This window comes from Squalius cephalus, assembly GCF_949319135.1.
Source record: "Squalius cephalus genome assembly, chromosome: 21".
Taxonomy (NCBI): domain Eukaryota; kingdom Metazoa; phylum Chordata; class Actinopteri; order Cypriniformes; family Leuciscidae; genus Squalius; species Squalius cephalus.
The window spans coordinates 35,524,465-35,552,167 of record NC_137142.1 but is presented as its reverse complement, the minus strand read 5'-3'; the positions used below and the strand labels follow the sequence as shown (position 1 = coordinate 35,552,167).

The 27,703-nt window shown below is 41.3% G+C and overlaps 1 protein-coding gene across 2 annotated transcripts in view; it reads left to right on the top strand.

Annotated features, from left to right (window-relative positions):
• The window catches only part of ptk7b (protein tyrosine kinase 7b), a 77,411-nt gene that overhangs the window by 23,029 nt on the left and 26,679 nt on the right, over positions 1 to 27,703 (top strand). Inside the window, exons 1-3 of one of the 2 annotated variants that reach the window (XM_079854816.1) lie at positions 21,323 to 21,428; positions 24,715 to 25,011; positions 27,152 to 27,254. In XM_079854816.1, coding sequence (XP_079710942.1) covers positions 21,338 to 21,428; positions 24,715 to 25,011; positions 27,152 to 27,254 — 491 coding nt within the window. In that variant the 5' untranslated portion in view covers positions 21,323 to 21,337. Of the gene's footprint in view, positions 1 to 21,322; positions 21,429 to 24,714; positions 25,012 to 27,151; positions 27,255 to 27,703 lie in introns of those variants that run through there. The other variant, XM_079854815.1, reaches the window with a different exon arrangement.

The following is a 27,703-nucleotide window of genomic DNA, read 5'->3' as shown; positions in this document are numbered from 1 at the left end:
ATCTTTATTTCTTTCAAGTTTAAAGACAAATCACGAACACTTTGAACTTTTACATGAAACACTTTACAAAACATCAGGTTTACTAACAGGTTTAAATGCTACAAAAACAGTAGCATCTGTAAACAAATTTAACAACCTAATTTTTATATGGTAAAATTGAAATATTCTGACTTGAAAATTAACCATTGGTCTTTCATAGTAGCATATATTTAGATCATGATAAACACAGTTTAAACCATTTAGCACCTTAACATGATGGTAAAGTGTAACTATAAGATTTATATGGTATTTGCATAAAACAGTAGCCTAAAGACATTTAGTATAAATGCACAAATGCTATACTGTAATTATATTCCATTACTCTTTTAACACGTCTACATTAATATAATTCGATATGAATATCCCACGTTTCTTCCACAATAGCATTAGTGTTACTACAGTAAACCCATGGTGAAAGATGGTGAGATTGAGAATCCTCTGATGAGTATTTTCGTTACGCTTTTAGCGCATAAACGTTAAATCGAACTCTTGTCATCGTTTTATTGAGGAAAATGATATTGTGATAATTAATATTATGGTTTTATCGCCCAGGCCTAGTTGTGCTCGAGTCAGATCTGCTGTCATTCGGTGTGTTTATATGCACTGACTTTAGCCAGCCGGAACGAATCCAATCCAATTTCAGTTTCTACAAGTTGTTTATACGAACCCTAAATGTGGCTATTGTCACGATCACTACATTTCCCATCATCCTCCCTGCCCTCACCTGCATTGTTCAGTTTCCAGCCTCTCCTTCATTAGTTATTGTGGTCAGCTGTGTGTTGTTAGTTCCTGTGGTTGCTGTTGTTGAGTTATTCTGCCCCGGCTGAGTCTCGTTTCCCTGATCTGTGTTTCTCCCTGTTCCTGCTCTTGGATCTTTTACTTTACGTTGATGTGTGGTGATGTTTCCTGGTCTTCTTTCTGAATTAAGGGTTAGGGTTAGGGTTAGGGTTAGGGTTAGTAACTGGTACAGTACAGTGGTACGGTTAGTTCAGCGCACGTGCAGTTTGTCTGTTTAAAAAGCTTAAGCTACAGGAAGTTTATTTGTCCTTTTTGCTTGATGACGAAGAGAGCTGTTTATGTGAAGTTATGTTATGTCTCATCCACTGACATGAGATAATATACACCTTCACAAACATGCATATCACAGATACAGACATTAGAGAATGTTCTTATTTTAATGATTTTTGTCATATTGATCAGATTATTTCAGACTCAATCCGCTCTTCTTCATCACTTCAGCTCCTGAGTTTACCATCGAACATCAACTATCCCTTTAAGATCATGACTGATTCCCACTGAGTTTCAGAGAGTTGAGCTGACGTGAGTATGTTGTTCCCGATGACAGATCCACACAGAAGCGCGACTGCACAGGATCTTGTGTGCGTGACGGTATGTTTTATGTATTTGGGTCAGTCACACACAGAAATACAGCAGGATTTCTCAAGCTCCGAAGAGTTGTGTGTTCAGTCAACCCATCTTCCCTTTTGAAATGTTAATACAGTGCAGCCTCAGAGATGTGTGGCGTCTGCTTTTATTCTGAGGACAGAAAGTTCTGCCTCCACAAATGAAGTGCATTTGATATGGATGTTTGTCTTTCAGAGCGACGCCGGGATCACGGTTCTCCCTCTCACACCGAGGCTGTGATTGACACACTAATAAACCGTTAAGAGGACGTTTTGTCAAGCGTCCAGTGCGACTTAATCCCGTGAATGAATGTCTTTCTCCTGTGGGATTAGAGAGGGCGGTGTTAGCGTGGGAGGAATGGGAACTTCTTCTGTTTAACCCTTTCCTTACTCACCCGGTTCCCATGAGCTCCAGTGATGATCACACTGTTAAACCTGTGTGTGTGTGTGTGTGTGATTACTCATGTAACGAGCGTGAGCTGATCATCATGTGCTCCTCTAACGAGCCTCTTCGTCAGCCGGCTCTCGTTAGGCAGGATCAGCCTGTCCTCCGCTTGTTCCGCTCAGTGAAGCGTCGCCCCTGGGCTTTTAGAACATTAGCATGGCGTTTGTGTGGTGATTAGCTCAGGTTATCTGGTGCTGTGATTAACCAGCCTCTCGTTTGTTCCTCTGCTCCACGTCTGTCGGAGACTTCTGTGTTTTCATCACGTCTGAAGATGTCCCACACACTCTCTCACACACTCTCCCACACACTTTCACACACTCTCTCACTCTCTCTCTCTCACACTCTCACTCACTCTCTCTCTCTCTCTCACACTCTCACGCTCTCTCTCTCTCTCACTCACTCTCTCACTCGCTCTCACACTCTCACACTCACTCACACTCACACACTCACTCACACTCTCACACTCACTCACACTCACACACTCACTCACACTCACACACTCACTCACACACTCTCTCACTCGCTCTCACACTCTCTCTCTCTCTCTCTCTCACACTCACTCTCTCACTCTCTCTCACTCTCTCTCACAATCACTCACAATCTCACACTCTCTCACACACTCTCTCACACACTCTCTCTCACACACTCTCACGCTCTCTCTCTCTCTCACTCACTCTCTCACTCGCTCTCACACTCTCTCACAATCACTCACACTCTCACTCACACTCTCACACACTCTCACACACACTCTCTCTCTCTCTCTCTCACACTCACTCTCTCACTCGCTCTCACACTCTCTCACACTCTCACTCACACTCTCACACACACTCTCACACACTCTCTCTCTCTCACTCACTCTCTCACTCGCTCTCACACTCTCTCACACTCTCACACTCTCACTCACACTCTCACACACTCTCACACACACTCTCTCACACTCTCTCACACACACTCTCTCTCTCTCTCTCTCACACTCACTCTCTCACTCGCTCTCTCTCTCTCTCACTCACTCTCTCTCTGCGTATCTCTCTCTGCTTTATTGTTGTTTTGTTTATATTTTTCTCTCTTTGTCATAATAATTATGGCTTTAAAGTCAACAAAATCATAGTTGACTATGTATTTAGTTTGGTACACAGTCGTGGATTATTCATCAGTACATGTTGTTCTAATATATATATATATATATATATATATATATACAATAATATTTCACTGTTTTACAGTATTTTTTGAATGTGTGTATGTCTATATGTATATTGTGTTAATAATATTATATCAACCAGTAAATTCCCAGTAGATGATGTAAGTTCTGTGTTTTCCCCCTGAATGGATCGTGTCGGTGATGTGGAAGTGTGATGTGGTACAGTAAGTACAGTTTGATGATGAACACTGATCGCTCAGGGAAACGGGCGAGCGAGACTCGTTCATCAGTGCGGTCGTCTGTGTTTTATTTTATTCATCTATAGAGTGTGTGTCTGAAAGCAGACGAGTGGAGCGTGACCGTGGAGAGATGTGATGTCGTCTGAAGAGTGTGTGTGTGTTGTGTGTGTGTTCCTGCAGGCTGTCAGGTCCGATGTGTGTCCGCTCTCTGAATCTGAAGGAAAACAAAACGAGCAGTGTCCTGAAACGGCGTCTCTCTCGCTGTCCAGTCAAGCTCCAGTTAGCACTGCTGTTTAAGAGAGCTGCGCAGGTCGTGTGTGTCCAGCAGGAACGTGTGTGTGTGTGTGTGACCTGTTTCACAGCAGGAACTGTGGAAGATTGTAGTTAAGCCGTTAAGTAGGGCATATTGTGATGTTTACTAGCATAAACCCACCGCTGGGACCGTTTATACTGTGAGGTTCTGCTAATGAAAATGTGTTCTAACAACGCTTTGCTAGCCTTCTCATTAAGTTATGAAAACATTATTTATCAATGTTCTTTGAATGTTCACAACATCCAGTTTTTTGTGTGTTTTGAATCTTCAAACATTATAGAAACGTTACTTTGAATGTTCTCTGAACGTTCCGAAACCAGTTGTAACATTTTACAACCACTTGTTACATATGTTACTTGTAATTACCATAGTAATAACAGTAAATTATGCATAATTATACCATGGTCTGAGTGAATACTCGATTCTGATTGGCTGCAGGGTGTCCATTAAAAAGTGATAGAGGACACCTAGTAAATAAACCGTCAGGCGTAACCAGGGAAACCAAGTTATTGTTTGTAAAAACTTTAGATTTCGATTGTAAAACTAATTAAAATATAAACTAATGTTTTAAAAATGTGTTATTTGCACATTTTATTTGTTATTTGCTGCACGTTGGACGGTTCACGCCTCGCCGTCGTCCATTAATACCTGACAATGGACACCTCGTCGGGCATTAACCCTTACTTACATGCAACTAAAGAAATGTTCCATGAGTTATGTATAAATAATGAGGAATCTTGCCCGAACATTAGCCAAACGTTCCCGTTAGCTGGGTAATGCCACGGCTGATGGATTTACTCTGAGATCAGCAGCTGTTTAATACTAGTTTTATTTCAGCAATACAGTAATCAAAGATTTAAAACACTGGAGTATTATAAATATGATTGGCTGTTTCTCTAATGGAAGATTGTGGTCAACCGTTTAAACCACATCAGCGCTTTATACAACACAGACTGATTCAAAGCAGCTTCACAGAAATAAACAGCAAAATAACAGTTAATGTTTCAAAATTCATCAATTATAAAAAAATATTTAAATCCCGCTGTAAAGCAGCTCTACAGAAGACAGTAGTGTTATTATTCAGATCAATCCAGTGCATTAATTCAAACTTGAGTTCAGTAACAGTGTTAAAGGTATTTGCTCATATAAATTAAACTTTTAAGCTTCTCATGTACAGTGGCATAGGTGTACACACGCGTGACCCTCGCTGCGTCTCAGTCTCACTATATGAGAACATCCAGAGCCGCTCTGAGACTCACTGAAGTTCATCAGCATTTTACAGTTTCATTTCAGAAAAACTATCGTTATATCATTAACACATGGAAACTCAAAGTTCGGTTTAACTTGATAATACATTACTGTTGTACAGCAGAATTTAGATATCTTGACAAAAAAGTTTAATTTCATATAAAAGATCAATTAAATTAATGTTTTATGTCTTCTTTAGTTTACTAGAAAATTCACAACACAGAATTTGTGGAAAACAAAACTTTTCATAGAAATTAATCTTTTTTTATTACTAAAATGGTTGTTTTTTATTAATATTCAAGCATCCCAGACAAGGGCAGCTCTGGCACATGTCAGGAACACTTCTACTAACGACTGACAGTTTCTTCACAGTTATTGAGGTAAACACGCCTAAACCCCCGGAGAAAGCTCCCGCTGGGGCCCGGCACGGAATCTCAGGCTGAAATGTGAACAGAACCCAACCTTCTGGATGCCTTGAACACATGTCATTCAGCACAACTGATCAGGGCTGCGTCTCCCTAACACCGCTGGACGTTTCACTGCTCGGTCTCTCGTTCTCTCCACTGGAGTGTGTGGTCGGTCTCGGGATTCCTCTGCTCGTTAGGCTTCGAGATGTTAATTCTCCATGACTAATCCGTTCTCTGTGTGTCTCTGCAAACTAGCAGCGGTGTGTGTAGCTCTATTAGCGGTGTGTATAGCTCTATTATTGGTGTGTGTAGCTCTATTAGCGGTGTGTGTATAGCTCTATTAGCGGTGTGTGTAGCTCTATTAGCGGTGTGTGTAGCTCTATTAGCGGTGTGTGTATAGCTCTATTATTGGTGTGTGTAGCTCTATTAGCGGTGTGTGTATAGCTCTATTATTGGTGTGTATAGCTCTATTAGCGGTGTGTGTAGCTCTATTAGCGGTGTGTGTATAGCTCTATTATTGGTGTGTATAGCTCTATTAGCGTTGTGTGTAGTTCTATTAGCGTTGTGTGTAGCTCTATTAGCGGTGTGTATAGCTCTATTAGCGGTGGGTTTAGCTCTATTAGCGGTGTGTGTAGCTCTATTAGCGGTGTGTGTATAGCTCTATTAGCGGTGTGTGTAGCTCTATTAGCGGTGTGTGTATAGCTCTATTATTGGTGTGTGTAGCTCTATTAGCGGTGTGTGTATAGCTCTATTATTGGTGTGTGTAGCTCTATTAGCGGTGGGTTTAGCTCTATTAGCGGTGTGTGTATAGCTCTATTAGCGGTGTGTGTAGCTCTATTAGCGGTGTGTGTATAGCTCTATTATTGGTGTGTGTAGCTCTATTAGCGGTGTGTGTATAGCTCTATTAGCGGTGTGTGTAGCTCTATTAGCGGTGTGTGTATAGCTCTATTATTGGTGTGTGTAGCTCTATTAGCGGTGTGTGTATAGCTCTATTATTGGTGTGTGTAGCTCTATTAGCGGTGTGTGTATAGCTCTATTATTGGTGTGTGTAGCTCTATTAGCGGTGTGTGTATAGCTCTATTAGCGGTGTGTGTAGCTCTGTTAGCGGTGGGTTTAGCTCTATTAGTGGTGGGTTTAGCTCTATTAGCGGTGTGTGTGTATCTCTATTAGCGGTGTGTGTATAGCTCTATTAGCGGTGTGTGTAGCTCTGTTAGCGGTGGGTTTAGCTCTATTAGCGGTGTGTGTATAGCTCTATTAGCGGTGTGTGTATAGCTCTATTAGCGGTGTGTGTATAGCTCTATTAGCGGTGTGTGTAGCTCTGTTAGCGGTGGGTTTAGCTCTATTAGCGGTGTGTGTATAGCTCTATTAGCGGTGGGTGTATAGCTCTATTAGCGGTGGGTTTAGCTCTATTAGCGGTGGGTTTAGCTCTATTAGCGGTGTGTGTAGCTCTATTAGCGGTGTGTGTATAGCTCTATTATTGGTGTGTATAGCTCTATTAGCGGTGTGTGTAGCTCTATTAGCGGTGTGTGTATAGCTCTATTATTGGTGTGTATAGCTCTATTAGCGTTGTGTGTAGTTCTATTAGCGTTGTGTGTAGCTCTATTAGCGGTGTGTATAGCTCTATTAGGGCCCTATAAAATCCGTTTTATTTTTTCCCAAATTCCGTTTTATTTTTTCCCAAATTCCGTTTTTTCCGTTTTAATTTTTGCAAATTCCGTTTTTTCCGTTTTAATTTTTGGGAATTCGGGTTTTTTTACCCTTTACTGTTATTTTAGTCGTAAAAAGAGTGTTTTTAATGTTAATGATTAAAATGTACACAAATAAAATAGGAATGACCCTAAATTTATTGAGGTAACAAACAAAATTCTCATTTTAAGAGGTGTTAAATGTGGTTTGGTTTGTTTACATTAGTGAATGTATGAGGCTAACTAACATGAACCAGAAGCAATACATTTGTTACTGTATTTATTAATCTTTGTTAATCTTAGTTAACCCTAACCCTGTATTTTTATTATGTTACTTCACACAGTGCATTAATGTTAATACAACTTTTCATTTAAATAATGTAGGCTACTAAATGGTGAAATTAACATTAATAAAGATTAATAAATGCTGTAGAAGTGCAGTTTATTAATAGTTAATGTTAACTGACCTAGTTAACTAGAGTTTAATAAATGGAACCTTATTGTAAAGTGTTACCGATTTTGTTATACACCGAACCGATTCAGCGTTGGACAGATCAGTTGTTTCCAGTGTTCGAATTGTGTCAAAGCTCTTGGGGGGTCCCTCTAGGGGGGTCCGGGGGCATGCCCCCCCGGAAGAAAATTTTGTACATTTTAAAGATAAATTCATTAATCTGGTGCACTTTGAGTCCCCCGAATCTGCTGTTAAAAATAAATAATCCACCCGCAAACCACCCATATTCTTTGATTTAGATATCTGCATCTGATCATCACATTTAAATTATTCAAATTCTCATTGTTAAGCATGATAATATGATAAAATATCACACTGAAGTAGGCTGATTTAAAATTAAGATTTATTTAAAATAAAAGTTCTTCTTTTGTCAAAATTACATTTCCAGCCTAAACAGAGGCTTTACTCCCTTCAAACTTAAATTGTCAATGTTTCATTACATCACTGTTGGAAAACACTCCTATCAGAATATTTTTTTTAGCTTTATAAAGGGCATTTCTTTCCCTAATTTGTACTCTCTATACTCTTTCCCTACTCTCAGGGAACTGAGGTTACGTTAGTAACCGAGTAGGCTACGTTATTTCTTATTTTATTTTTTTGATATTGAAAATTGTTTTAATCAGGGCATTTGTCCGGTTGGGCAAGTGCAATTCTCTTTCACTTGTCCCTTAAAAAACACACGCACGTGTCCCGGACAAGCGTTAATGTCGATTCTATTCAGATCAGTAAATTACCAAACAATCATAAAAGAAAGAATATTATCTTACCGTCATTGTGAGGTGAAAATGAGGATCCACTCTGCCAGACTCTTGTGAAAGTGCTTATCTATAGCACGAAATGTATTTCTCGTACACATTTATTCGCCAAAAATAGTTTTTGCGTGCATATGATACGCACTTTATGGCGTGTAATACGCACGTACTCCACACCCCTAATCCTACCCAAGGGGTTTGCAGTGCGTATCACGAAAAAAAAAAAAAAAAAAAAACTATTTTTGGCGTATAAATGGCACGATAAATAAAATGTGTCTGTTTATAAATTCAACAGTCTGTAAATTCCTTCAGAAAACAGCGTGTGGCGCACTTGAGCGTCTTTTCATACGCAAATCTAATTTGAATTACTTTCTATGGGAGCGGCAGCGCAATACTTTGATTAATATATATATATATATATATTACCTAATAAATTATGTTTCTATAGTTTTAATGAAAAACCAAGGGACCCCCCAAGGTAATTTTTTTGGGCCTTATGGGGGGTCCCTTGATGCTTATGGGGGGTCCCGGACCCCCCCAGCCCCCCCTCAATTCGAACACTGGTTGTTTCCATTCATTAAAGTGAATCGGTTCAAAGGAGTCATTAGTTCGCGAATCGGACGTATCATTAGCAGACTTGTAAGCGTTGTGTGATTATCCCGGCAGTTAGGATATCGCACAAGATTTGTCAACACAGAAAACATTTCATCATTGGATAGGTTTTGTTTAGTTTATTGAAAGTGTTTTTTATGTCAGCTGAATGGGCGGAATGCTTTTCAGAGAAGAAGGCAAGGTAAAAAAGTTTTTTTTGCACAATTCACACCCAGCGGTAATTCAGGAAAAAAATATCCGAATGCTCCACGTGAAACTTCGTTCTTCCGATCTTTTACCATTGTGTCAATTCTCAATTGATTTAGATTAATAAGCGCGAGGGAGTGAGAGAGAGCAAGACAGTTTGAAGACGCGCGCGCGACCGGGCCTCTCTCTCTCTGCTCGTTCATTCAGTAATATGCGATTTTCCTCAGACATACATTTTTCTCCCACACAAAAACAGAATTTTATTCCAAATATGTAAAATTCCGCGAAATTCCGCGTTGACACTAGATTCCGCGTTAATTTGCCAATTCCGCGATTCCGTCCGCGATTCCGTGAACGCGGAAATTATAGGGCCCTACTCTATTAGCGGTGGGTGTATAGCTCTATTAGCGGTGTGTGTATAGCTCTATTAGCGGTGTGTGTATAGCTCTATTAGCGGTGGGTGTATAGCTCTATTAGCGGTGGGTTTAGCTCTATTAGCGGTGGGTTTAGCTCTATTAGCGGTGGGTTTAGCTCTATTAGCGGTGTGTGTGTAGCTCTATTAGCGGTGTGTGTATAGCTCTATTAGCGGTGGGTTTAGCTCTATTAGCGGTGTGTGTATAGCTCTATTAGCGGTGTGTGTATAGCTCTATTAGCGGTGGGTTTAGCTCTATTAGCGGTGTGTGTATAGCTCTATTAGCGGTGGGTTTAGCTCTATTAGCGTTGTGTGTAGTTCTATTAGCGGTGGGTTTAGCTCTATTAGCGGTGTGTGTATAGCTCTATTACCGGTGTGTGTATAGCTCTATTAGCGGTGTGTGTAGCTCTATTAGCGGTGGGTTTAGCTCTATTAGCGGTGGGTTTAGCTCTATTAGCGGTGGGTTTAGCTCTATTAGCGGTGTGTGTATAGCTCTATTAGCGGTGTGTGTATAGCTCTATTAGCTGTGTGTGTATAGCTCTATTAGCGGTGGGTTTAGCGGTGGGTTTAGCTCTATTAGCGGTGTGTGTAGCTCTATTAGCGGTGTGTGTATAGCTCTATTAGCGGTGTGTGTATAGCTCTATTAGCGGTGTGTGTAGCTCTATTAGCGGTGGGTTTAGCTCTATTAGCGGTGTGTGTAGCTCTATTAGCGGTGGGTTTAGCTCTATTAGCGGTGTGTGTAGCTCTATTAGCGGTGTGTGTAGCTCTGTTAGCGGTGGGTTTAGCTCTATTAGCGGTGGGTTTAGCTCTATTAGCGGTGTGTGTAGCTTATTGTTCCTTTAAAGGAGACATATCATGCTTTTAAATCGTTCTTTTTTACATATAAATCATACATTTGTAGTCTGTATAAAGCAGAACTGCAATGCTTGGGTCTGAATTCCTCATTATTATAGCTCCACAGGCCCCTTTTCTACCCCTTTTCTGACGTGCGTCTGAGAGCAACTCGTTTTGGTGCGGTCTCTTTAAATATAGTCTCGGACGTAACGCCCACGGACCGTTGGCTGAACGTCTGATGCATATGGCACACTTTTCTGGAAATACTTCAGGAGTTTCGAAGTCGCGACCTGATTGGTTGAATTCTACAGGATGTCCGCGAGACATGTGTGTCGCGTTCTTTAACGGTCCGTCTGGAATCAAATGCCGTGACGCCAAAACCCCTCGTGGAAGAAGAAAGCCGTTGTGTTTACAACTGAGACAAATGAGCGCTTACCAGGATCAACTAAACGCTGGATTTTCAAAAGTATGTGAAGTTTGCGGCTCCATTGTTGCAGTAAACTTGCACAACGTTCTTGAATGAATAATTTATTAGATGCACGCCGGTCTGTTATTGTAGGGACATCGACATTATATTGGCACGCCCCTAAACATGACGCGGAACAAAACGAACTGTGATTGGTTGCGTTATATGTCAGTCAAACGTCCTCTTGGCCAAGAAAAGCTGCGATAGAGTCCAGACCTTCTGCCGTCAGTCTGAAGGTCTGGCTACGCGAGACTACTTTAAATACAACTGAGACACGTCATACCCCGCCCCCTCTCCAGGATGCAGAGGTGACACTCGGTTCAACTCCACCCCGTTCGGCCATTTTTGTAGTTTGATAGCAGAGATACGATTATCTAGCGGCACAGAATCTTTTTATTCACACATTATTAACAAAATGTCAACAACGGAAGACTCGTCCAGCCAGCCTTACATGTTCGAGCCAGAGTCGGAGCCGGAGCGAGATGAAAATGAAGACGACGAACCTGCAGAACAACGTCTTCATATGGATGTATCGCAATGGTGTGTTACTGTATTTACACATGAAACTTTGGTCTTCCGACCTTTTACCACCGTGTCGATTTATTTAGATTAATATGTGCGAGGGAGAGAGAGCAAGACAGCGTCTAGTTTGGAGACGGTGAAGTCTTGTTTACACTTTCGCCTGGCTCCGAAGAGAGAGAGAGTGCGTGCGCGCGACCGGGTCTCTCTCTCTCTGCTCGTTCTTTCAGTTAAACATGCGCCACAAGCGCGGCAGTTCATCTACATTAGACGGTGTAATGAAGCGTGTGGGTTACTACATCCAGCAACCGAACATTTTAACTTACCCTCTCGTAACTTCTGCATCTTTTAGCTTGGACTACAAAATTGCAGCGAGAAATAGAAATGGCGGATTGCTCGAAGTGTTGGGCCGGGAGTCGATGTCCTTATTTGGCAGTTCCGCTGCAAATACTGTGACGTAATAGTTCACAAAACGTCATAGATAACAGAAAAATCTGAACAGGTTGAAAAATAAGGCCAAAACAGAATATAAAGATATCAACGAAGCACCTGAAGAGAATAATTTCAACTTTTCTGTACTTCTAAACACTCCAAATATACAACAAAATGCATTTAAGGGCTAAAAAAGTGGATTTAGCATGATATGTCCCCTTTAAATATGGTGCGACCCTGAGTAAGCGATGACAGATGCTCTTGCGAACACAAACTCTGTCGTCATGTATTTTTTTTTGTTGTGATTTCTGCCTTTTATTGGGACAGGACAGTAGAGAGTTGACAGGAAGTGAGGTGTGAGAGAGACGGGGGATGGGATCGGGAAAGGTCCACGAGCCGGGACTCGAACTCGGGCCGCCCGAGCGCTGACCACGAGGCCATCGGCGCCGACATGTATTGTTTACCTGAATAGGACTAACTAGTCTCATCTGTAAGAGTAAAATGAGTGAGCGGGCCGCTATCTTCATCCCAGTAACTCTAGTACTCTGGTGTTCCTGGTCTCCTAGAGCGTCAGAGAAGAGGCACAGATTAATAAAGCAGACTGGCTGATTAAGTCGTTACTGAGGAGAGTATGGATATGACACTGCGTTCAGCTTCATCCTGACCCAGATTCCTCCTCTCGCTGGGAAACCGCAGCACATCTACAGTTCCCGATGATCAGGCGTTAATGGGAGCTGGGACTGCCATCTGAAGATTAGACGACGGCACTTCCCATTCCAGCGCTTCAGGAGTTCAGTGATCAGCAGCTTTCACCCGCACCTCTCCGGTCCTCATCCCAGGGCTTCTGCTCGAGTCAGACATCAGTGTGTGTGTCGGATTGAGGGAACACACTCCTCTATCAGTGTGTGTGTCGGACAGAGGGAACACACTCCTCTATCAGTGTGTGTGTCGGACAGAGGGAACACACTCCTCACTCCTCGGCATTCGATGCCTGGATCCTGGCACACTTCTCTAGCCGCTAGTCTGAAATAGATTTGGCTTTATTCAATTCAAAATGTAAAACATACTAAAGAGACACTGGTGTGTTGTGTGAGGAAACTAGATTGTTAGATTTCCTGAAATGTCTTTCTTTCTTCAGTCGAAAAGAAATGAAGGTTTTTGAGGAAAACACTCCAGGATTTTCTCCATATAGAGACTTCAATGGGGTCCAACGGGTCGAAGGTCCAAATCGCAGTTTCAATGAGTGACCTTATAACCTGATTGCGTAATGTGTGGCGCATCACAGCTAGTGCACGACCAGCATTAGTGGTTAAAAAGTATATAAATGTTTATTATTGTTCTAAAATGTCCGCTGGTTTGTCTAGATAAGACTCTTATTCCTCGGCTGGATCGTGTCGAGACTGTGAAGCCAGAGGAGTGGTGTCAGACCCTGGGGGACGTCTAAATGCCTATGTTTCTTATTTATGGGCCTAAATACAGCAGGAAACAAAAGGAAGTTCATGTTTTATAAAGACATTTATTTTGGCAAGCTAAAATGGCAACTTGGTTGTCACGAAAAGGAACATTGAATGATCAGCTGATGCGTTTGCAGTGTTAAAGGGGTTAATAATATCCCGTATAGCAGGGGTGCCCAATCCCGCTCCTGCCGATCGACTGTCCCGCTCATCTCCAACCCTAATCAAACACACCTGAAGCAACCAATTAACGTCTTCAGGATCACTTGAAAATTAAAGGCAGGTGTGTTTGCTTAGGGTTGGAGATGAGCTGTGCAGTCGATCGGCAGGAGCAGGGTTGAGTTTCGCTGTTGGTTAATGACTTGGACGGTTTCAGATGTAAATGTGTTTGCGATGTTGACTCTGATGGCTGTCTTCAAATTTATGCATGAGTGAAGTTTGAATGAAAATAGGGGAAACCTTTTCTTTTTTTTTAGAAACGAGTGTTTGCGTATCTAAGACGTTATTTCACGTCTTGAGACTGTTTTTTTTTTTTATCTGTTGCGCTCCTTCTAGCTGCTTTTCTTTTAGCTTTTTACTAAAACTGTTATATCTTTAAGGTTAGGGTTAGGTCTATCTCTCTCTCTCTCTCTCTCTCTCTCTCTCTCTCACACACACACACACACACACACACTCTCTTTCTCTGTCTCTCTCTCTCTCTCTCTCTCTCTTTCACACACACACACACACACACACACACACACACACACACACACACACACACACACACACACACACACTCACTCTCTCTCTCTCTCTCTTTCACACACACACACACACACACACACACACACACACACACACACACTCTCTCTCTCTCTCTCTCTCTCTCTCTCTCTCTCTCTCTCTCTCTCTCGTTGTGCCATGATGAAGTCTTTCGGCACGAGTGTGTGTGGCGCTAATCTGCTCAATCCCAGATAGCATCTCAATCACTGCCGACTGGCCGTCATCAGCATGAATTAACAGTGTTGAATCTGTGTGTCGGTGTGTTTTGATCGTTGCGTGCCGTGTTTGTAGCGCTGGCTAATAACCCGTGAGTAGATGCCGTCCGCGGCTCGATCGCCCGCAGGCCTTCAGCCACTCAACTGGAATATTTGGTTCAGTGGCTTTCTAGAGAGCATCTCTTATCTCTCTGCTGTGTGTGTGTGTGTGTGTGACTCTCCAGCCTCTAGACGTCGCGCCGTGTGTGTGTGTGTGTGTGTGTGTGTGTGTGTGTGTGTGTGGGTGTGGGTGTGTGTGTGGTCGAGCCGTATGCGTGAGAGCTGTTCTCTGGGCTTGATGGGCAGAAAATGCATCGCGGCTCCAAAGTTTGAAGCGCCGTAAACCAATAAGAGCCCATCAGTGAGCAGATGAAGATGAGTAATGCTGACATGTGTGTGTGTGTGTGTGTGTGTGTGTGTGTGTCAGACTGACGTGAGTGCTGTCGGGGGGTTTCAAGTGGAAGAGGAATTGCTAGTGAGGGGGAAGGAGCTTCAGTCGCTCATATCAGATGAACCTTAAGTGTGTGTGTGTGTGTGTGTGTGTGTGTGTGTGTGTGTGTGTGTGTGTGTGTGTGTCTCTTCAAAGCGACTGAAAGCTAGAGCTGCAGTGTCTGGTGGCAGATTTTAACCCTCAGGTCTGAAACAGACTTGTGTTGTTGTAGCCCCTCTGAAAATCCATTTTACTTTCTCCAAATTTCTTTTTCTGATTTTTCCATTAAAATTTTTCTGGTTTCGTTTTTTTGTATTTTTCTGACCTGCAATTTAATGGTTAAATGAAGTTAAATCATTAACATTTACATTTAATCGTTTAGCAGAGGCTCTTATCCAAAGTGAAGGAGAGCAACAGAAGCGGTGAAGCGAACAGCAGGAACAGTGGAAGAGTGTGTTCAGTCACTCACAGTGTTTACAGATATGCAGAATAATAAGTGTTGCTGATAAAGATGCATCTTCAGCCGTATAAAGCAATTCAAAATACTATTTGGCCAGTGGAAAAGATTGAGAAAAACTTTCTCTGATGTATTTTATAGTATTTTATTTATTTATTCAAAAACAAGGCAAGGATCGGCTTCTAAATGATTTTTAGAAATGTAATGTGACACACATCCCTATCTCATATTTTCCTAATGTTTTGTACCATTGAATGAATATGCATATGCAAATGACATGCAGATGAGGATATAGTAAAATGAGGCGTTGTAAGCTCATATATGGTTATTTCGGGGAGGAGACGCATGTTCACAATCTTCCTCTGACTGGGATTATAAAGGGAATCTTTCGCAGGTTCTGGCGTTCGCACGCTTTCTTAAGTCTGAATTTGGCTTTCGGGCGCACGTACACTTTTAGTAATAATGATCCTACACACAGGTTTATAAATGAGTTCAGCAGGGATCAGTCCAGGTGAAGGTTTACAGTAGTCCAGTGTCATCAGTATTCAGTTCAGTTCAGTTCAAGTTTTATTCTCATCTGATCGAAATAAACGTTTCCACTCAGTAGCACTGGTGTTATGAGCACCAGCAGATGTGCCGTTTAGCTCTGCTAGTGGAGCGGATCCTGGCGATCAGAAGCCTTAATAATCGAACCCGATGAACATGATTTGTTTGCCACATGTGCTCTGCACTGTCTCCGTATCTAACCAAGCTCTCGCGTGTTGATTCAGTTGTGAACGCTGTGTTACCGGTGTTACAGTGAACTCAGCGCATCGAGCCATCAGCAAAGCGGAGCCTTTTAGCCACTCTCTCCGAAAGCTGAACGGGTTCTGTTCATCCGCTGGATCCACATTCACATCACCAACTCCAGGAGTGCGTGTGAGTTCAGGTGACGGCTTTCAAAAGAAATCTGCCAGCGTTCGTTTAATCTCTTATTCAGCCTTTTAAATCTCGCGCGGCAGTCGGCTCCCGGTCACGTGACAACGAGTGGGAGTGATTGACAGCTAATATTAACCAATCTAAAGTCTGCTGTAAAGGTGAGAGCGTAAGGATGAAGTTTGATTGGTTATGTAACGTGGATAGAATGATCAGCGCACATAAGGTACACACACTGTGCAGTAACTGTGCGAACACAGGTCGCACCACAACCACTCGCACAAATGCTCCCAAATATATTTTAAAATGGTCGCCGAGGCTTGTGGTGCCGCTGCAGTCAGAGATCCTGTGTCTCTGTTATAGTGAAGCTGCAGTCATCAGGGGCTCATGGGATACGGTTCTGCCAGAGGTCACGACCCCTGAGCCCCTGCCAGCCCTGCTCCTCTCATGACTTCACTCGCAGGATTCTGCTGTTTATGCAGGAGCTCCTGGAAATATTCTCGCTCTGATGAAACGATGCAGATTCTCGAATCTCGAGTTGATGTTCAGTCGAAGCGTGAGCATTATTCATAGATCCTGCCATCCCATAATCACAGTATACTTGATACTTTTGACATGAAACAAAGTCTGCGCTTTCAAATCCTGTCAGTTTCATCAGTAAATCAGTCAGTAAGTGTGTGTGTGTGTGTGTGTGTGTGTGTGTGTGTGTGTGTGTGTGTGTGTGTTTGAGGTGGGCTGCTGTTCTGACCTGTGTGTGTGTGTGTGTGTGTGTGTGTGTGTGTTTGAGGTGGGCTGCTGTTCTGACCTGTGTGTGTGTGTGTGTGTGTGTGTGTGTGTGTGTGTGTGTGTGTGTGTGTGTGTGTGTGTGTGTTAGGGATGGGACAATTACCGGTTTCACTATAAAGCACGATAAAATGTACTGACGGTTAGTATTATCGTTTAAAATTTATTTATCATTAAAACCGTGTTTGATTATCGCGATTTTAATAACTCGCTGTAAACCCTGTCCAGCCAGCAACAGTCTGACGCAGGCGCAGCGCAATGTTGTTGTTGTTGTTTTATTCGAGAAGGAATGGAGGAAGGCAGTGACCGTGCTCAGGAGATTCTTCAGCCTTTTAAGAGGACCAAATCTGAGGTGTGGTCATATTTTGGCTTTTACAAAAGTCCTGAGTGAAACTTAATCGAGGATGGTCACTACAATAGGGGGAAACACTTCAGATCTGCCGAGTCGTCTTGTGTGACCATCACCCACTGTTTAGCGAACGCAAGGCAAGTTAACTTTGACCTCAATACCAAAACTACGTCTGGGAAATAATTGGGCACAAAATGTTGTTTTGAGTTTAAATATTTGATCTCACTCACTTGCAATAAAAGCTTCCGCGAAGAAGAGTTCGCAGCAAGTGGCTTTGAGCCAAAGAGAAACGATCAAGCTCAAACAAGACTAGTGTGACATTTAAGGGGTAATAATGTATATCATTGTACACTTATTACACCGATTTATTATTATTTTTTTACCACATAATTAAGGGGACATATTGAATTGAGATTAATGTTTTAAATCTTACCTGTTTATAAATCCATTTCACTGGCGTGCAGCGTGCAAAACAATCGTCCAAAAACGGAGACGCAAGACGGCAATGTATTTGAGTGAAACGAGAGAGCGCGTCCGTTGCGATACATGGATGTGCGCTGTTATAATGCGTTACTATTGACGACGGTCATTATAAGGAAGGAAATGCCACAGAATATAATCTTGCTTTAAAAAGTGCATAGAGCTGCTGTTTTATTTGTTGTTTGTTGATTTTTAAATATTGAACTGTTTTCAGTGTGAGCATCAGTTCTTTTTGAACACTTTCATCTCGTTTTAACAAAATGTGTGTGTGTGTGTGGTGTGGGGTGGGGGGGGTTGGGGGGGGGGGGGGGTTTGGGGGCTGCGAAAAAAGGAGGCAAAAAGGCTTGCAAAATCCTGGCCTGTTTCAGCCGTAGGGAGCAGAGGTGGAGACGGAGATGTTCTGTTTATCCTCAATGTTGAGAATCATGAACGGAAGACCCTGTACGAGTGTGTGTGCCATGAGCTGTAGACCTGTGTCAGAGACTCTATGTGGATCTTGTTTTCTGTGTAATGTCTTTCAGATCCAAATAAAAGCATTTAAATGTGTGTGTGTGTGTGTGTGTGTGTGTGTGTGAGAGAGAGAATGTGTGTGGCCTGTTTTGTGAAGGTTCATTATGCATCCACAGGAAGTGAAAGGTGAATGAACAGGAACTGCTGCTAATTAACTGTCATGAACAACAGCCCGTCTCTCTCGCCCCGTCTGTCTCTCTCTCTCTCCTGAATGAGTGTGTGTGCAGCAGCTTCTCTCATTATTGTGTGTGTGTGTGTGTGTGTGTGTGTGTGCGCGCGTGTGTGTGTGTGTGTGTGTGTGTGTGTGAGTGTGTGTGTCTGTGAGTGTGAGTGAGTGAGTGTGTGTGTGTGTGTGTGTGTGTGTGAGTGTGTGTGGGTGTGAGTGAGTGAGTGTGTGTGTGTGTGTGTGTGTGTGTGCTTCAGCTACAGGTTTGTTTCCGTAAGTGAAATCTTTGACGTCCTCAGTTTTGTAACACCAGTTATAAAACATCATTTAACTCTAATTATATCCATATTAAACAGCACGTCAGTTGTGTTTCAGAGAGTTTACATCTGCTCATCTGAAGCACACAAAGCTGAATTATAAATGAATAAATGAATATTCAGTATTTCAAACAAAACATTGTGTGAACATGACAAATTGAAGCTTTTTAATGTTAATAAGCGCATCAGAATAATCTGCATCAGATGTAAGAAGGGCAATAACGGTTTCTCTCTTTCCTTCCCAGCATCCTCTCTGAGTGCTGGTGATTGACAGCAGCCGTCACATGCTAATTAAAGCTAATGCCAATTAATTCCTCTAATGATACAGCAATACCACACATTAGTGTCATTCAGATACTATCATAGTTTTTATTAGTATTTTGAATTAGTTATTATTTTAAAATTAAAAAAGAAAATATAATTCCGTTAAAAGTTTTAGTAATTTTGTCGTGTTTTGACATTTTTATCAGTTTTATTAAACATGTAAATAGTTTTTTTTATAAATATTTATTTCAGCTTTAGTTATTTTAGTACATCATGTTAAACTAAAAGTACATGAAAAAAGCTGAAAAAAAATATAATAAAATAATAATAATAATTTAATTAATAAATTAAGTTTATTTTTTTCAAGTAACTGAAGTGTTTTCTTTATGGTTAACTGTAACTATAAGTTAGTTAGCTATAATCACGCTGAATAGATCCAGTGAGAGTTTATGAAGACTAGCCTCTATGGGCGAAAGCGTTCAGAAGTCCATATATGATCATATATTCATATCAATAACACACTTGCTGTCTTCACAGGACCCTCAGAGGGTTAGTGAGCTCGCGTTCCTGCATGTGATGATGCTGAAGGTCTTTAGTGCTTCATTCAGTCGATGATCTCACCGTTACTCAGCGAATCCTTCCAGGAACTGAAATCAATAAGCCGGACTGACGCTATTCTCTTCTGGAAACAAACTCTGCATTATATATTATATTATATTATATTATATTATTATTATATTCCTGTTCTCTCTGTAAAGCTGCTCTGAAACACTCAGTGTTGTAAAGCGCTGTATAAATAAAGGACCGGCGCTCTTCATCTCACTCGCATGCTTTCCGTTCTCGTTTTCAGAGCGCTACTTTAATCTCTTTCCCTCTTCATACAGAGTTTTCCATGTTTTGCTTGGATCATCTACATTTAAAGTGCTTTTCCTTTCACAGTTGATTAGTCGGAGAGGAAAGGGACGGCAGCTCTTATCGACTGCGGTCAGGAAGAGCCGGGTTTGATTCCTCTCAGCGTTACTGTAGATCCGGCTCTGAATCCTTTGGAAAACCCGCCTGTGGATTGTGAACTGTTTGTTTTGTCTTTCACGTTGAGTGATTAATAATGATTGTGTTTGAAAGGCTTTATTATCGGCATGTCTTTGTTCAGCGGAGGAAACGGTTTACTGGGATGTTTAAAGGAGGAGTTCACTTCAGAATGTCCTGATAATTTACATTATCTGAGATGTTCATGTCTTTCTTTCTTCAGTCGGAAAGAAATGAAGGTTTTTGAGGAAAACACTCCAGGATGTTTCTCCATATAGTGTCTTCAATGGGGTCCAACGGGTCGAAGGTCCAGATGTCAAGTCAAGTTTATTTATATAGCGCTTTTCACAATACAGATTGTATCAAAGCAGCTTCACAGTATTAAATTAAAATAATACATCAATGTTTGTTTCTAGTGGAAAACGTTCACGTTTGGTAATGCTGATCAATAGTATTGTTGATTGATTGATTAATTAAATTAAATATCCCCAACTGAGCAAGCCAAAGGCAACAGTGGCAAGATGTGAGTTTCAGTGCAGCTTCAAAGTCTCGACACGATCCAGCCGAGGAATAAGAGTCTCATCTAGACAAACCAGCGGACATTTTATAAAGAAATAAACATTTATATACTTTTAACCACTAATGCTGGTCGTGCACTAGCTGTGATGCGCCACACATTACATAATCAGGTTATAAGTTCACTAATTGAAACTGCGATTTGGACCTTCAGCCCGTTGGACCCCATTGAAGTCTCTATATGGAGAAAATCCTGGAATGTTTTCCTCAAAAACCTTAATTTATTTCCGACTGAAGAAAGAAAGACATGAACATCTCGGATGATGAGGGGGAAATTTTAATTCTGAAGTGAACTCCTCCTTTAATGGTTGTATAAAAAGCCAGGAAAAAAATGTTTAGAGTTTATTTGTAAGGGCTAGAATTGAAGTAATGTGTGTTTGTTGACATCTTGTAGTGTTCTATGTAATAAACGATGGAGCGTTGTATATTCTCAGCCATAAAGCGTTGTTCCAGGTTCATGTTGGAAAAACAGCAGCATCACATGTACGAATACGAAGAAACGCAGGTGTAGATTTCTGACCGTTAGCGTTGGGAATATAGTCTTAACCTAATGGAGCGGGAGATTAAACTCTACAGGAAACACCTCATAATTGTTTAATAATCGTGCCTTCGCTCAAACGTGTGTTTCATCCTGCCGTCGCCGCATGTGTGTTTGCACACTGAGCTTTAGAAGATGCTCTGGTTTGTCTGTGGAGAATTAGTGTTTGTTATTGGATGTTAATCGGAGAGACAGGCTTTACACTTCCAACACTTCCAGCTCTCCCAAATACTTAATTGCAAAATGCTGCTTCATTTAATTAGCATCACAGTGAAATAATGTCACTTCTGCTAACGTGGAACCGGTTTCCCATCAATCCCCATAATCCTCTAGGTCTGTGTTTGTGTTTTCATCCAGGATCTTACGCCTGTGATCCTGAGGAGATCATGAGGAGCTCATAAACACATGAATGACAGTTCGCAGGAGGAACAATAGCGTCTCTATGCGTCTTCTCTGGCGTCCAGCCACAACATCTCTCAGTGTGTCGGCCCCGGGCCCAGGTGTGTTCTGGGTAATGAGGCGTAATATGAGATTCTGGGTGGTCGGCCCGGAACACCGTCTCACACACATTTACTGTAATGCTCTTAATGGTGGAAAGCTTTTAGTGGTGTCTCAGCATTTTACCTCACTGTTGATTACAGTTGGTCACGGATCCCACACGTGACAATAGACGCTTGATTGGTGGAGACGGAGGGATTAAGTGCCTCCAACACGTCCTTAATGACAGAACTCAACGTTTGTTTGGAGTTTTCTGAAGACGAGCGTGTTTAAACATGAGAAATAGTACATCAGGATCCTTGCAGAAGTGTCTGTCACACCTGTAGATCGTTTGCTTTGTTCCAAAACTGGGACTCACTTTGTTACAATGTTGCATTTTCTTCTTGCAGACACTGTTCTGCTGAACTGTCGAGAGGAGCATCTGCAAAAACTTACAGCACAAGTCAGACGCGAAGATGTCAAAGAAGTGTGTGTGTACATTTAACGAGGATCTTTAAAGAGAGTTTATCAGGTTGTTATGCGTAGTAAGTTGTGAAAAAGAACTCATTGTGGTCTCGCGCTGAATGACGCGCACCAGAAGTGTCGCTCAGATCCCGAATTCACTTCTCTTTACGCCTGAATGGTCAAATACAGACACAGTTGTCAAATCTCGGAGTGATAGTCTTGGTGTGGATCCGAGTGTGATCGGCGTGTTCATATATGCCTAAACTAACCAAACCAAGGGACAAAACACCTTTTAATTCATAATTATTCTTAATTATTCAGAAAATTCTTAATTATCATTTCAAGAAGTCTTAAATTTGGGGACGGTTCTGATAGCTGGAGCCCGTAGAGAATGGAGCTGGCATGTCAACGCGTTTGGCGGGAGAGGGAGTGCAGATTGAGAGGCGTAACGAGTCGAGCTCATATCGATGTCATATAAGACACTCTGTTTTTCCACATGATCTGACATGCTTGTCAGTGAATACACTAACCCAGTGCTTAACTAACCCATAAACAAGCATTGGGCTTTACATCACCGTATCTCTGGGACTGGAGCTTCGAGCTGAGTTCAGATCGATTAGCAAACGCTCAGAAGACTCGTTCAAGGCGAATCATCCAATGTCAGGTCACATATGAATGTGGAAGAAGTCCTGTGTCTGTGAGTGTGATATTCAGACGCAAGAAGCTTTTGCTTCCTCATGCGTGAGTAATGAATGAAAGCTTGTAGTGGCCCACTTCAAGAGCATCATGGGATTACAAAGAAAAAGTACAACAAATAAAATGTCTTTGACATTCGATACAGGCACTTGATGTGTGTTGATATCGATGTCATGTAAGACACTCCACTTTGCACATGATCTGTCATGCTTGTCAGTGAACACACAAAAATAACTACACCATAAACAAACACTTAGCTAACCCAGAAACAACGTTTATACATCGATATGGATCTATGCGTCGATCAAACGTCTAACGATACAATGCATTGGTGCCACACGTAAAATATTGATATTACCTTTATTATAATACCTTTATTTTGACACTCTGGGTTAGTTAAGCACTTGTTTTCCTTCCGGTAGTTTGACTGGTTTGATTGGCTCATAACTAACCCATAAACAAACACTTAACTAACCCATAAACAAACACTTAACTAACCCATAAACAAACACTTAACTAACCCATAAACAAACACTTAACTAACCCATAAACAAGTCCTTAACTAACCCAGAAACAAGTCCTTAACTAACCCAGAAGGCCCAAAAACAAGTCCTTAACTAACCCAAAAACAAGTCCTTAACTAACCCAAAACAAGTCCTTAACTAACCCAAAAACAAGTCCTTAACTAACCCAGAAACAAGTCCTTAACTAACCCAGAAACAAGTCCTTAACTAACCCAAAAACAAGTCCTTAACTAACCCAGAAACAAGTCCTTAACTAACCCAAAAACAAGTCCTTAACTAACCCAAAAACAAGTCCTTAACTAACCCAAAAACAAGTCCTTAACTAACCCAGAAACAAGTCCTTAACTAACCCAAAAACAAGTCCTTAACTAACAAACAAGTCCTTAACTAACCCAGAAACAAGTCCTTAACTAACCCAGAAACAAGTCCTTAACTAACCCAAAAACAAGTCCTTAACTAACCCAGAAACAAGTCCTTAACTAACCCAAAAACAAGTCCTTAACTAACGCAGAAACAAGTCCTTAACTAACCCAAAAACAAGTCCTTAACTAACCCAAAAACAAGTCCTTAACTAACCCAAAAACAAGTCCTTAACTAACCCAAAAACAAGTCCTTAACTAACCCAGAAACAAGTCCTTAACTAACCCAGAAACAAGTCCTTAACTAACCCAAAAACAAGTCCTTAACTAACGCAGAAACAAGTCCTTAACTAACCCAGAAACAAGTCCTTAACTAACCCAAAAACAAGTCCTTAACTAACCCAGAAACAAGTCCTTAACTAACCCAAAAACAAGTCCTTAACTAACGCAGAAACAAGTCCTTAACTAACCCAAAAACAAGTCCTTAACTAACGCAGAAACAAGTCCTTAACTAACCCAAAAACAAGTCCTTAACTAACGCAGAAACAAGTCCTTAACTAACCCAAAAACAAGTCCTTAACTAACCCAAAAACAAGTCCTTAACTAACCCAAAAACAAGTCCTTAACTAACCCAGAAACAAGTCCTTAACTAACCCAGAAACAAGTCCTTAACTAACCCAGAAACAAGTCCTTAACTAACGCAGAAACAAGTCCTTAACTAACCCAGAAACAAGTCCTTAACTAACCAAACAAGTCCTTTCCTTTCCCGCAACTGATAAAATGCTTGTGATGTTTCCTTTGTAAGTAGCTTTTGATAAAAGTGCTAAATGAATAGCAAAAGCATATAAACAAACTCCCAGTATCCCAGCATGCATCACTGTGTCCCTGAGCTGATGTGATGACTGTTGACAGGGCTGATGTCACGTGATGAGGGTCTGTAGGATCCGCTCAGAGGTTCTTCACTCACATCTGATGATGATGATGATGATGATGATGATGACATGAATGTTTTTATTTGTGTGTGTTTGTATCGAGACAATCTTCAGCTGTGTCTCACTGCATCATTATTAATGTAAACATATTTAGGTAAGCACTTGTTTCTGGGTTAGTTTATACACTGATACGATCTAACAATACGATGCACTGATGCCACACGTAAAATATCTATATTACCTTTATTATAATACCTTTATTTCGACGCTCTGAGTGAGTTAAGCGCTTGTTTTCCTTCCGGTAGTTTGACTGGTTCTCTTTGTCTCTCTCAGTCTTCATCATCCAGGGGTCATCCCTCCAGTTCTCCAAAGAGCCGAAGTCTCAGGACGCGTTACACGGGCGCAGTGCGATCCTGCGCTGTGAGGTCAGCGACCCGGAGAACACACACTTCTCGTGGACCCAGGACGGGCAGCGCGTGCAGGACTCGACCCGACGCTTTCAGGAGGGCAGTAACCTGAAGTTCACATCAGTGGATCGACACAACGACACGGGGAACTTCCAGTGCGTGGCGTCCAGCAGCGCCACCGGAGAGACACTCACCTCCAACAACGCCTCTTTCAACATCAAATGTGAGAGAAGGAATTAGTGAAAATTATTATTATTATTTTTTTTTTTATATACATTTTTTTTTTATTATTTGAATTTTTAATATTCTGCAATACCATTGTATGTCGCTTAAAGTTGCAGTGTGTAATATTAAGGAGGATCTGATGTCAGAAATGCAATATCATAAACATGACAGTGTTTTCAGTGGTGTATAGAGACCTTACATAGTGAACCATTATGTTTATTAGCTTAGAATGAGGCATTTCTCTCTACACACACCGCGGGTCCGCTTACATCCACATGTTCGCAATAACATATCGTTTTACTGAATAATCAAGTAAACATAATTTCTTAATTTATCTTTGTAAAGAAACCTCATTGCTGAACTGTCTATTCTCTGCTGTCTCAGACGACGACATCACTTCCTGTCGGCCACCGTAAATTCTGTTGGGTGCAGTTCACAACCTCACCACTAGATGCTGCTAAAAATTACACACTGCACCTTTAAACCACGTTGGGAACGCGTCACGACTCACGACACTGTTTGAGAGGGTCGCTTCCACTGTTGCACTGCTGTATGTGTAACTAAGCGTAACGGTTAAGATGGATATGTTAAACTATGATAGCTTTCAAATTATATGACAGTGTTTCCCACATTGCCCGCCACTAACAGATTTTCCAAGAGGCTTTGACATCGTTGAATAAACATGAGCACTGCACGTTTCTCAGTCAGAAAGCGGCGCGGTGTTTTATATGAATGCATCTTTGAAGGAAACTGACTGTCTTTAGAAAAGTTTTGATGTTATTTTCATTTAATCTTTCTTTATCTTTCCTGATAGCGTTTATGATCACCGCTCTGCACCTGTTTGTAAACAGCATCATTTCGTGTGGTCTTGCAAACCTGTATTAATACTGGTGTGGAATTTCTCTACAATATTCACTCATGACAGTAAAATAGGGCATTATAACTCAATCTACTGCAGTCTTTCCTCTCAATCAGTACAACATGTGGTTAACACCCAGACATGCTTGGAAAAATAATAATAAATACCGTCATATACCGTGAAACCAGTATAATTTTGAAAAATACCGTGATGTAAATTTATGTTCATACCGCCCAGCACTAGAAGAAAAGTGTGTCACAGGAAGCCTCTGGAAATGAGGTCACGTTTCATAGGATCTCTCTGTCATTGTTGAGTTCTGCTCAAACTCTCTCTCTCTCTCTCTCTCTCTCTCTGTCTCTCTCTCTCTCTCTCTCTCTCTCTCGCGTGTCAGATTGCGTCTCGCCCTCAGCCGTGTAATTATTCCTGTCGAGATGATCAGTGTTCCTGCCTTCGCCTTTGATTTTCCTGCCTAAATCTTTTGTAGTTTTCAAACACGTTCAGCTTGATTTCTCTGTTTCACAGCTCAGTTCTCATTCTCTCTGTCCTCTATAGTGTGTATTCAGATTTAAATTAACCAAACAACTTTGTGAATTTTGCCGGAAACACTGACATTCTGGACTCGGACGGCAATTAAATCACAGACTAAGCCCTGTTAGTGTCAGTATTACCTTACATCATCAGTACCGTTCGATCAGGGCTTACAGAGCGCAATCACATGAACTGGTTTTCTTTTATCCATTTCATGATTTCCCAAAAAAAAAAAAATGTTTTAAAAATGACTCACATACATATTCAAATGCACATATCTATAGACTGAACACATGATATGCATGTGCACGCCGTCACCGTTTACACAGATTCACGTTTTTGAAGTTTACACAGAGATGATCATGTTTTTCAACATGTTTTAAAACCTGTTTTAAAGTGTGTGTTCTCGAGCTCCAAACACTGTTGTGTGTGAATGAACGTCCAGAACACATTAAAAGTTTCTGTTTTCTGTAGAACGGTGTGTGTTAGCGGCCGCTGAGTTAATAACTAATGATCTTTACTAAGGAAGTGAATCAATCAAAACTACTTTATCTGGACAATAACTTTATTCTAGATCTGCTGTAAAGCCTGAACACTCTCTGTTACTGTAATCTCCTGTTATCACTGTAAAGCTGCTGTGAAACACTATATTGTTCAAGCGCTGTATAAATGAAGGAGACTTGACTGACTCACATGTGTCTATGGTATGTTGTATTCAGCGTATGATTGTGATGGTTGTTATGTGTCTCAGGGCTGGAGAGGGGGCCGGTCAGCATGAAGGATCCCGCCTCAGAGGCGGAGCTAGAGGAGGCTGAGCGAATCGTGTTGCAGTGTCACATTGATGGACATCCACGGTGAGTCAAACATGTCTGATGCTCACACTAAACCAGGGCTCCACATTAAGCCTCTTCATGTGCTTGTCCTTCAGTCATTCACTTTATAAAAGTAAAAAATTGCTTGTCCAGGAAAAGTATGATTTTTTTTGTGTGTGTTGTAAATATAATTTATTCTGAAGCAATATTCTCATCACTGTTCAGTCAGCTTGGACATAATTAAGTCTGCATATTTATGACATTTGAATCTTTATAAAGGGCGTTTTTCCCTAATCGTTTTAAACATATGCTTAATTTGATCAATAAATTAAATTAGGATAATAAGAGACTATAGGGCTGTTACCAATCAAATGCAATAATTTTAAAAATTACAACTGCATTAAATAATGTTATGAATAAATGTTTTTTGAATATACAAATAAGAAATGTTGGAAAGAATGATACTTTTAACCATGAAACGAAACCACCAG